This window comes from Lissotriton helveticus, chromosome 11, assembly GCF_964261635.1.
Source record: "Lissotriton helveticus chromosome 11, aLisHel1.1, whole genome shotgun sequence".
NCBI lineage: Eukaryota > Metazoa > Chordata > Amphibia > Caudata > Salamandridae > Lissotriton > Lissotriton helveticus.
Genome location: NC_136072.1, coordinates 314,321,213 through 314,333,977, shown reverse-complemented (window position 1 = coordinate 314,333,977; position 12,765 = coordinate 314,321,213). Strand labels below are relative to the sequence as shown.

Here is a 12,765-nt window from a genome sequence, read left to right as displayed (position 1 = left end):
CATTAGCCTGTGGATGATATAGAGCGACACACTTGTGTTTGATAGCATTACTGTCAAGAAAACTCATCTCTTTTGAAACGAACTGGACACCATTGTCCGAGACAATTTCTTTAGGAAAACCTTCTCCTAAAACTATAAGTTTTTAAAAAACTTGATGGCATTAAGAGTATTAGGTTGTTCTACAAACTTCACCTCCCACTATTTGCTGTAGTAATCAACAACTACGATGGCAAATCTTAGTTTGCGTGGTAAGGTAACAAAAAGACCTATAAAATCTATTGCAAGCTTTGACCAAACCGTGTTAGGTAATTCAACGGGCTGTAAGGGAACTGCTTCGGTTTTAAGACTTTTGTCACTAGTGGCATAGACAACACATCTCCGAACACTGGCTACAATGGCAGAATCCATACCGGGCCACCAATAACTGTCTCTGATTTTCCTTTTAGTAATGGTTTGACCCAGATGTCCCTCTTGACCATACATAATAATTATTTCCCTCAAAGAGATAGGTGGAATGAATTTGTCTCCCGTACCAGCATCCCCTTTTCTTCAATTGACAACTCATCTGCTATTTTGAAATAAGGTTGTAAATTCTGAGGTAGTATTTTCTCTTTAGGCCAACCAGACATAACATACTTCCTAACATTTTCCATTTCCATGTCTTTCAAAAATTCAGAAAACCATTCATGTTCACTGAAAGTAGTGTCATGACAGATATCAACACTTGCAACCAAGCATTCTTCATCATTTTCTTCACAATTTTCATTGTAATCTGTAAAAGTCAAAGGTGAACGAGATAAATAATCTGCTCTTATGTTTTTACCACCTGGTATGTATTTCAATAGTGAAATTGTACTGTAAAAGTTTTGAGCTCAATCTTGCTATTCTTGGAGTGTGGTCTTTGATAGTCGTTCCACTCAAAATACTGACTAAAGGTTTGTGGTCAGTCTTGAGCACAAACTTTCTCCCCCAAATAAAGCATTTGAATCTTTCAACTGCCCAACAACAACTCAAAAGTTCCTTTTCAATGACAGAAAATATTTTTTCATTGGACCTTAAAGACCTAGAAGCAAACCCAATTGTTACTTCAGTTTTGCCTTTCATTTGCGCGATGGTAGCACCCAGACCTTCATTACTTGCGTCTACAGTGATGATGCATTCTTGTGAGGAATCAAAAGGTGCAAGTACACCAGCTGAAATAATTTCTTTTTTTAAACCCTCAAATTCCTCTTGACAATTTTTCTCCCATACAAACTTTTTGTCTTTCTTCAATAATTCTCTCAATGTGACAGTTTTTGCTGAAAAATAATGAATACATTTTGAATAAAATTCACAGAGTCCTAAAAATGATGCCACATTCTCCTTTGTTTTTGGTGTGGGAGCTTTAGTTATAGCATCAACCAAACCTGGTCTAGGTTCAAACCCCTTGTTCAGAAATTACATGGCCTAGGTACTCTATTGAATTTTTAGCAAATTCACATTTTCCACGGTTTGCTACAACACCAAACTTCTGTAATCTCTCCAAAACAGTAGACATACGTTTGTCATGGATAGTTTGATTCTCCCATGCAATCAAAATATCATCTTGGAAGGTTACCACCCCATCAATTCCTTCCAACACATTTTCTAACACTTGCTGAAAGTCGGATGCCGCCGATGCGAGCCCGAAAGGCATCCATTTAAATTGAAAGGAACCCATTGGAGATACAAAAGCTGTAAGATGTCGTGTGGATTCATCAAGCACTATCTGATGATATGCAGATGCTAGGTCAATTTTCGAGAAAAACCTAGCACCTGAAAATGTACTAATAATGTCGTCAATCCTGGGTAATGGGTGAGAATCAACCCAAATTGTTTTGTTAAGACTTCTTAAGTCCACACACACTCTCAATTGCCCATTTTTCTTCCTTGCGATAACTAATGGACTTAACCATAAAGATGACTCGATGGGTTCTATAACACCATCATCACACATTTCCTTCAGAATGTCTGCTAAGTCTTGACGTACACTAAAGGCACATTCCTCAACTTATGTTTTACCGGAGTAACATTATCTTGCACTTTAATCTTATGCTTGAATCCCTTTATCTTTCCTAAATTTTCACCAAACACTTTGGGGAACTTCTCAACCCATTTGTACTGTTTTCACATTTCTCAAATGTTTCCCTCTTACTGTTTTCACATTTCTCAAATGTCTCTCTGTTTTCCTCACCATCAGTTACTAAAGTGACTTGTACATCTCTCCCAGGCCTACGCACCATTCCAAAGAGGCCTTGGTGATACCATCCAAGTATATTTAGACCTTTCTTAGCTACATACATTTTTCCAAAAATGGTACGACCTTTGAATTTGAGTTGACACTCATATTATCCTGATAATTCAATCTTCCTTCCATCATATGTGACATGATTTCTATCTGGAGGAAAAAGTATGTGTTTACCCCACACTTCATCAAACAGCTCATCAGTAATCATGGTAATCCTGGCACCAGAGTCAATAAGTAATCTCAGATCTTTCCCATCAACTTCGATGTACTCATTTTATAAGTCTTTATTTCGATTTTGGAATCATAAAAGACGACATTATAAAAAAATAACAATTTTTAAAACCAATAAGGTAACATATCATGTAGGTAATTTCATAACACAGTATACAGAATGACGTCAGGGCTATATAACAAATTGTCAACCGTCCCACTACTACTAAAAAAATAATTTAAGTTCATTAATTGACGTGTATCATTCATTTTAGCTTCAGTTTTATACACGTTTGATTACATATATAAAAATTTATAAAAATAAAATAAAAAGGGAGTACAGAAGGTTCCATGTACAATGTGTGTGCATATATATTCTTTAGGTAGCAACTAAAATATTCACGGTAAACATAATTTACGCGCTCAGATTATCCACATCCAGTGTAGAAACGTTGCAACAGCAATAACCACAGGCTAAGAGCTATTTGTTTTAAGAATCCTTAGAGCCTCAAAACCTGTTTTAAGTCCCAACTGCAAGCAGATAGGTTTCAACCAAATCTGCCTTGGGGCTTTATATTTGGGACAGATAAATAAAATATGCCAGATACTTTCCCGGTGGGTAGGACAGAAAGGAGAACTAGGGTCGTAGCCACCTCTCCATTTAGCAATAAAGGAATTAATGGGTAGTGTACTCACCCTAAATTGGTGGTATCTCTTCCTATCCTTGGGTACGGTAATACAATCCAAATATCCCTCAAGAGCAGTTGAATATATTAGTTCCAAAAAGTCCGCAGTGAGTGACGGACCGGTACAGGTACCAAATCTTTTCAATGAAACCATGCTCCAGTAAAGGTCTCTAAATGTGTTTCTAGGTGGGGAAGTATTGGCTATTGGGTCTTCCCACAAACTGGCTAGGCCCATAGCAATATAAGTTGCCCTTGCCTCCCTCATCCAGGAGATTTTTTGTGCCCTGTCAGCATCTCTAACTTCAAGAAATGCCCATGCATACTGGGAGAGATCTGGGGTAACCCACAATCTCCTCCAGTATGCCACTGGTCTATAACGGGCCATGTCCTCCAGACGTCGATGTACTCATAAGGATCCACACAATCAGATTCATCATCCTGGACAACCACGATCATATCTCTAATTCCTCTTGAACAAGTTTGTTCTTCCTCTGAACTGTCACTCTGATCACCATCTAGAACAGAATTAATTTTATCTCTGGGTGTTTGGCAAACTTTTGCGAAATGTCCAATTTTGTTATACAACTTGCAGGACAAGGTCTACCATTAGGTCCATGCTTAGGATTCCCACATCTAAAACAAATGTTTTTCTGAGTAAAGAAACTATTTTTGTTTTCTTTTTTTTTTACAATCTTTTTAAAACTATTGTTTTGCTTTGAAACTGTGTTTTCATTCACAACAGACACACCACTGGTTTCTTTACGAGTGAGTTCTCTACGTGCTTTTCGTGAAACTTCAATCCCTTTTACAATGTCAATTGTTTCAGTAAGATTGGGATTTCTTAGGGTAAGGAGTTTTTCCTGTACCTTTTCATCCTAACAACGCACAACTATTTGATCACGTATGATCACTCTGCAGCCAACATACGTAAAACATCAACGTAAGTATCTATGGATTCATCATGCATCTGCTGCCTTGTGAAAAACTTGTGTCTGTTAACGATCATCAAACTTGGTTGTACATCAAATAGTTTTTCTAATTCCTTCACAGCTAGTTCAAATTCATCTAAATCTTCTTGATCATTGGGAATAACGTAAGGTGGGAGATGTTCATATATAGATTGACCTTCAAAACCTAAATTGTGTTCTAATAAAAACCTCTTTCGTTCAGGCCAATATCTATTACCACCATTTGCTCCTAAATATTTTCACATTCTGCATTGTTGCCATGAAGACTAAATAGTGAAAAAAATATTATACTTCTAAACAATTTGTTTTTAAACTAACAGTCTAGAAATAAAATGTGGATAACTAATAAATTAATTCAATTTACTCATCTAATAACGTGATAGAAATTGTCATTACTGATGAAGTGTGCACACGACGGGCATGAAAACTCTTCCCAATAGCTGTTAAAGATCAGACATATGTAAAGCTTCCTTTACTTTGGACTGCTAGACTTTAAAAAAACAAAACAAATAAATAAATAAATAATCTTTCTTATTCCTTTGGATACTGTGCTGCCTATAACTTCAGACAAGACAAGTTACTGTAATAAAGATTATATATGCCATAAAATAGTTCCTTGTGAGTTTCTTTACAGTTTTAGTTTAAGACCAATAGAAAATACTTCCTGATGTTGTTCTCTGTGTAATGGTCAGCATTTTAGCTTTTGGAATAAATAAATAGCTTCCTGTAGTCCTTCTTCAATTGTCACTAAATCGCTTCCAGTAGTCCTTCTTCAATTGGCACTCTTTTAGCTGAATACAGAACATCCACTTTGGACATCGTAAGTGAATTCTAATAGCTTGTTTAAATCTTCAATTTCGTTTGAAGTTGACAGATTCCTTTGTGCTAAGCTCGCTGCAGGCTTGGTCAGTTTTATTCCTAAAATCAATATTGACAGATTCCTTCGCGCTACACTCGTTGCAGGCTTTAACCCGTTCCGTGCTCCCGTCGGCCAATGCACTACCTCGCGGGTGCTGCCGTCGGCCGACGGAGCCCCGCCCACTTAATAGAACGCCCGCACCGCGGCAGAAAAACCACCGTGGTTAAGGCGTTAAAACAATATCGACTCTTTTGTATGACTTGGAACACAGCCGCAGGGCTTCGCTGTAGCTTTGACATACAGGGCTGATTCATGACTTGACACACACGCGCAGAGCTTTGTTGTAGCCTTCCTGTTTATTTAAAGCTTTGAGTAACTTTCTGCCTCGCGTTAACACTTAACACACTTGGCTGAACGTGTTATTTTGATTCTGTAAACAATTTCACCCTAGAACTTCCCTTGACACACAGGGCTGATTTTGTTTACTTTAGAGCTGCATTTTGAAATCCATTATTGCCACGCGCGCTTCTTCACGCACACATTGACAGACAATTACTGCCTCGCGCCTCTCTTCACACGCACAGTGTTTACTTTTGAAACATCAACAGCTTAGTTCAGACGTAAAAAATATATATATATATTCTGCCTTTAGCGAATTCACGGCAAGATATCTTTTTTTCCAAAGTGCCTTCTTTCAATGCTAAGTGTAGCTTCACATTTAACCTCTTTTACAAGACGTGCAGCTGTTTAACATGAAGTCAAATGCGCTCACAGCGAAATACATCTACTTTCAAAAGGATTTCCTCTCAATGTTATTTTTTTTTTACCTCTTGGTACAGGATTTCAGACAATCAAGTTATATTTGAGGCTTCTAAAAAAAATGAAAAGCTTGTCTCACTTGTCTTTAGATGTTCAGAGCCAAGATGAAGGATTCCTTTTTTTAAAAAAAACAACACAGAGCTATGTATAACGATGACCATTATTCTTAAAAAAAATAGTGCTTTCATCGAAGAAATCTTTCTATTTCTGGCATTAATAGTCCCGCTCTATATACCAGCAGTAAATGAGGTTATACAGGCCTTTTCCTTTTTCTGCTTGAGCTGTGCTGTTGCTGCTGATGTAATCTTCTGACTTCTTTGTTGAAGGCAATGCTTTTTGATGCGTGGGTTCTTTGCTGTGGTTAAATCATCGCCAATTTGTAGTGAAGTATGATGTAGTAGATGACAGCAGACAGAAATACTTCAAGACATGTATTTATTAACCACAGCTGCAGCAGTGCCAGAGTAACTGTTTCACCTAGAATCCCTTCACTAGAGATCCACACATGACATTCTAGATTCCCATGACATGGAGTAATGATGTAATGTAATCAAGATCACCACACATAGGTGTGGCTCTGACAGATGATATATGACGCTCTTGCTGTGAAGCAAGACAAAAGATCTCACTTAATTGAAGTCACAGACTGATCCAATTTAAATGTCTAAACAGGGTGTACTACACTTCTAAAAGATTATTTTGCTATGGGCTCAGGTACACTGATTGTTGTGAGCGCTGTGGCGAGACGGAAGCAGGATTTCTACATGTAGCATGGTTATGTCCAACAGTAGCTGATTTCTGGAAGAAAGTTTTTTCCACTCTAAACGCTATCACAGATCAATCCCTCTCTCCTGCCCCCCTTCTAGCACTATTGGGGTATGTGAAGCCTCTTAAGAAAGATATCAGGAAATTAGTCTCTATGAGTCTGTTACTGGCCAAACACAGAATTGCGGTTTGGTTGCTTGGTCCTGCACCCACTGTAACAGAATGGGAACAGGATATGCTCTAATGTAATACTCAATCAGAAGTTTACAGTAAATTGCTGCCCTTCCTCCCCCCCCTCCCCCCAAAGCAGTCCAAAACGTTTTTGGGGACTATACACGCAATATCTAGTGGCAAAACAAGCTAAAAATACAGACGACGATTGATAGAATGATGTAATGTTGAAGGCCCTGTCTATAATAGTTGTCTCAGGATTGCATCAAGTTGACCATGCTGGATGCAAGCTAAACGTGACCGCTAGTTGTACCTTGGTGAGCAGGTTACATAGACTGCAATTTTGGAATGTTAGATTGCAATATCCTACTTTCCTTTCTTAGAGCGATAATTCACCCCATTAGAAAAAGAATCAGTGGCTATTGTTGGTTAATTGGCTCATATATGTATGTTGCTCAGCATGCACTGTGTATTGCTGAGAACTGTCTTATGAAAACCAATAAAATACTTTTTTTTTAAAAACATGCTTGAGTATAGTTACGTGGTATGAATGAGATCGTGTCAGAAAAAAACACTTTGCCTCGGTAAATCTAAATTTTCACTTTTTCAGATATAAGCGGATGTATAAGGTACACCAAGACATCTGTTACAAGGAGAGCTGTGAGGGTTCTGCACCAGCCAAGAAGACATCCAGTATGTATGGCCATTTGCAATTGTATTGTTTACATTGAGGAGCTGACTTGCATAGGGTACTTGGGTATTCATCTGATCCTGGTTAGCCTGAGGTATGCACATACATTTCCAGTGCTCCAAGCAGAAGCCACCCCTAATGCTCTTTAAATGAAAGTGCTTGCTAGGGGTATGTCCTTATGATGAGACATAGATTAATGAAAGAATATTGATACAAGCATTGGCAGTGCAAGTATTTGTAGCTTGAAAGGAATGATGTGTGGTAATGTGAAGTATTATAAGTAAAAAGCATATGAACGCATATGTGTAGAAGCAGAGAACTGTGGAATAATATTGGTTAAGGTTAAAAGATCAGGGGACAGTTGAACTTTCAAGCCAGACCTAAACATCCATGTAGGTTAATGACTGCTAAACTCCCATCTGTGCTGCTGACAAAGAAAAAAAGACCATACATTTTGTAGTTATCTAGAACGCTTTCCTCGCTTTACAATGTCACGTGTATGGCCCTGAAAGTTCAAGCTTGGGCAGGTAGATAAAACCAAAATGGTCATAGCTGCGTGGAGGGCAAGCACGTTTTTGTGTAAGCAGACACATTCTGCCCAATCAAAACATGTATTCATAGCTCCCATGGTGTAGGTGGGGCCAAAGCCCCTCTCTAGTGTTCCTCACATAATTGTCTGTTGTCTGAAGACCTCTGCCCTATCAAGCCAGATATTAAATATGAGGTCTGGGAGATGCGTAACATAACAGCCACGTTTGTAAAGAGCACGTTTACCCTTATGGGATCTCTAGGAGATGTTTACAGATGATGTATGTTTATTGTTAGCCAACTTAGTAGCACTCGTTTTATCAACCCCAGAAAACGTAAACACCTGTCAAACATTCAAACTTGTGACCCTCTGGTCCAACACAAATCCCAGCAGTGGATGCATTAGTTACCAAGTTAAAAGGCCTTGGGAGCTCCATTTCAGATAGAAAAAAAAACTCCTAGATAAGTAGATTGTAAATAATAAGACAGGAAGTGAAAAGTGACTAGGAGCGAGAGGGGGTAAAGGTTACGTTGGAGGTAAAAGAAGAAGAGAATAAGAAAAAAGAGGAAAAGCTGGAAAAGAGAGCCAGGACATTGGGTAGTGAGAGATGAGAGAATATAGTGAGAAAGGAATGGGGAACCTCTGCATTCTGACGCTTAGAAGAATTTGTAAATGTTGAAGTGGGCTTGATAAATGAAAAAGTAAATACAGAATATACATCAATTTTGAAATTGCCTGGCCGAAATGCGATTCTTTTCGGGGTTTGTGATTGCCTTTGACCTATCATTCTACAAGCCACTCTTCTGTTTAGGTACCATAACTCTGCCTTCTGTCAATATAAATGTTTGTTATCTAGGGCAGTTGTGAACAACAGTTTTCTGTTTTTGTTTATATAATAAACATAACGATTCACATTAGTACTATATTTTCTGATGACATGAGGTATTTGACTGCCAGGCTTAAATAATTAATATCTGGATATGACCCATCTCTGAGGAAGGGAAATGGATGTTTGAAATATTATATGAAATTTCACATGGCAATTCGACCTTGGATCCTGTCTTACGCGTATGTCAGCCCCTACATTACCAGGGATACATGGTCTATCCATCACGTCCTCTTGTCCACTGCACAACCACAAGTCTCCTCTGTTTTTGGCGAGGAGAGCATCACACATTCCATCAAAGGATACCCATTTAGGATTCATGGTCTTCATCATCTTCCATCACTGGGCATTTATCTTGGTGCAATGTTATGTTAAGACTATGTGTAGGAGCTGCAGAGCGGGCACGTGTTACTAACTGCTATCATACTCAGACCGGTGTAAGGAATTCATTGAGCAACCATGTTCTCTAATGTTTGCGGACATCCAGAAATGGAGTAGAAGCAGAAACATGCACATTTTAATAAAGCAAGAACAGACCATATCTGAAAGCTGGGTGATACTGGACAATGAGAAAGGTAAACGAGAAAAGAGCAGCTACAGTTAATTTACTGAGGCGACAAAATGCTATGGAATTCAGGTACTAGTTTTAAATCCGGTTTAAAGCCTAGATGATCACTGAATAAAAGACAGGCTTGTTTGAGTGCCCATGGATCTAAGATGTTTTCCACCGACGAGTACAGGTTCTATGATTAGCTTAGCAACAAAATCTGACTCAGAATATATGAATATGCAGGTCTAGGGTTGTAGAAGGCACAAACAAATTGATAGGTAACAAACAGCGGCCATGTTAAACTCTACAGGTCACTAGCTCGGGGTTTAATGAGAAAACAGTGTGCAGTTTGTTACAAACTAAGAGAAATAAGTCTTAAACAAGCCCATTAGAAAACCAAACACTGACTTGGCTCGATGAATCAGGAGAGTGGTACACGATGGATGTTCTAATATATCAACGAGAAACAAGGTGCTATCTAAACAGTCATATATAGACATTCTGAGGTCAACTAGCAAAGACCTTGGCACACAATCTAGTCTAAAGCCCTGCTAGAGTGGACCAAGATGGTTATTTGATTTCATGAGGTCCAACAATTTAAGTAACTTTTTATTGCCTAATATGACTGCTTCCAAAAGTCCTGTCTGAAGCCTGAGAAAGAGGTCCTGGGTGCTAAAAAATGAAAACTGCATCATATATTGAAGAGAAAATATGGAACTGAGAAATAAAGGGAGAGAAAGAGCTAATGGGTGTTGCCGGGTCTATTACTCAAACCTACATTTATGTTAAAAATGTGGAGTGGGGCGTGGTCCAAGTCATATAGAGTTGGCTTTGTGATTGTTGAGCTCCGATGCCCAAGTCCCGCAAATGTCAATATCCTGAATTCCTTAGGCCCCAGAAAAACTGGCACGGTGGTGAGTACCATCGGAGATACATTTGGAAGCTTGCAGTGTCGCAGGGGACCACTGAGATGCCTGACTGCCGGAGAGCAATGTCTCAGACTGGCGAGGTCTCTTCTAACCTGCCTCACCTCGAGTGACAGTGGCCAACCTGTTCAAGGTTGGTGTAGTGCGCAGAGTGGTGGCGGTGCTTGGACTATGGGGGCGCCAGAGTCCTGCCGGACATAGTGGGGGCACTGTGGCGCCCCGAAACAGGCAGCGAGGTGGTGGCTAGAGCAGGGAAAGGACCTGCCATCTTGATGAGAGGCGGACGGGCTGGACCAGCCCGGTTGTAAGATAAGGAAGTACTGCATGGCGGGGGCAACGGGTGGGGGGCTTTGAGGGAGACACTGACAGTAATTACTAGAATGCCGGAGGAGACCCCAGCGCTGCAGAGGAAGGGACGGCATGGGGGAGGAAGGGGCCCAGCTTTGCAGATTACCCATACAAGCCACACTAAGAGGTAACCGGGTTGGCACCCTAAAGAAGTTGCCCTAAACCAGGGCTAAGAAACCCCAAGAGACTTGGCAGCACCTGAGCCTAGAGGTAGCACCTGCAAAGAGGTAGCCCCAGAGCAGAGAGGATGTCAACCATAGCACCTTGCTTTGCCACAGACGGACAGAGAGGACCTGCATCCCCCCCCAACCACCAAGGTGAAAATTGCCTCCACCTCACCAGAACAAGAGGCCTGAACAGAGGGAGATTTCACATGAGGGGGAGATGAAGTAGCCTCTACCCCTACCCAAGACACCTGAGAAAGGTGGAAAGGTGGAGAAGTTCGCAGACTGAACTTGCAGCATCAAGGACATGATAGAGTGCTATGAGGGACACACAAGAAGATAGAGAGGGTGGGGGTGCAGTGCCCAGGGTGCGACTGTTGGAAGGCCCAAGAAGTTTATAGGTCCTGAACCGTACAGCCCCCCAAGGATAAACTGGCGACTGGATCTTTCTGGCAGACGGAGGGTGTGGCCTACCACGAGTTGGACGTGGCCCCACCAGTGGTGGCCCTGAACACCAAAGAGGAATGATACTGGCCAACTAGGAAGACAGGCAAGAAAGGACCACATCATGCGATGAACCCCCAATCAATCAATCAATCAGGAATTTGTGAAGCGCACTACTCACCCGCAAGGGTTTCAAGGTGCCGGGGGTGGGGGGTTGCATGCAGCTTCATCTCTTCCAAAGAGCCAGGTCTTGAGGCTCTGCCTGAAAGCTAGCAGTATCTGGGTTTGTCTGATGCTGAGTGGGAGTTCATTAAAGGTCTTCGCTGCGATGTAGGAGAAGGATTCCCCCCCCCGATCTGGCTCTGCGGGAGCATGGGATTTCGGCTAGGGTGAGATCGGCGTATCGGAGGCTTCTCTTGGGTGCGTAGAAGGATATTCTTTCGATGAGATATTGGGGTCTGATGTGGAGGGATTTGTATGCGTGGGTGAGGAGCGTGAAGGTCACTCTTTTTTCGACAGCGAGCCAGTGGAGTTCTCGTAGGTATTGGATGATGTGGTGTTGTTGTGGGATGCCGAGGACAAGTCTAACTGCAGCATTCTGGATTGTCTGGAGTTTAAGGAGTAGAGATTTGTGTATTCTGGCATAGATGGCATTCCTGTAGTCCAATCTGCTGGTTATGAGTGCGTGGATGAGGATCCTTCTGTATTGGGGGGGATACATTTGAAGTTCTTGCAGAGGATGTGGAGGGTGTTAAAGCATGTGGAGGCCATGGTGTTGATCTGTCGGTGCATGGTGAGGGAGGAGTTCAGTGTGATGCCGAGGTAGGGTCCAAGGACGAGGGCTTCAGTTTTCTCAAAGTTGAGCTTTAGGCAGTTGTTGCACATCTAGGAGACAACATCTTTCATTCCTTCCCATGAAGCTGTGTCTGGTTGAGAGGATGAGCTGGGTGTCGTCAGCCTAGGGTACTATGCTGAGTCCGTGTTTTCGGATCATGGTGGCAAGAGGGGCCATGTAGATGTTTAAGAGCGTGGGGCTGAGTGAGGATCCTTGAGGTACTCGGCAGCTGATCTCAGTGGGTTCGGAGTGGAAGGGTGGGAGTCTGATTCTTTGGGTTTGGCCAGTGAGGTGGGAGTGAATTCAGTCGAGAACGGTTCCCCGAATGCCAGCGTCGTGGAGTCTGGCAGCTAGTGGTCAGTGGGAGACAGTGTTGAAGACTGCTGAGAGGTCTAGTAGGATGAGGGATGCCGTGTAGCCCTGGTCCAGTAGGGTGCAGATGTTGTCCATGGTGGCTAGGAGGGCGGTCTCAGTGATGAACCAGTTGGCTTTTGTGGTGCGTTGTCTGTCGGAGTTTCGGAGGAGGGGCGATAGTGTCTGTCCAGTCGGTGATCCATCTGTGGAGTGCGTTTGCAGCGGCATTGGCATCGGTTTAGGGCGGAGTTGAGGTGCTCCTCCGTGATCTTGATCCAGTTCCTGTGGGGGTGC

General features: G+C 41.6%; 1 protein-coding gene across 9 annotated transcripts in view; it reads left to right on the top strand.

Annotated features, from left to right (window-relative positions):
• SNED1 (sushi, nidogen and EGF like domains 1) overlaps positions 1-12,765 on the top strand; it is a 2,618,914-nt gene that overhangs the window by 2,502,269 nt on the left and 103,880 nt on the right. For all 9 annotated transcript variants that reach the window (XM_078665627.1, XM_078665624.1, XM_078665625.1 and 6 more), the window contains one exon: positions 7,355-7,437. In XM_078665627.1, the coding sequence (XP_078521753.1) occupies positions 7,355-7,437 (83 nt within the window). The remainder of the gene's footprint in view (positions 1-7,354; positions 7,438-12,765) is intronic.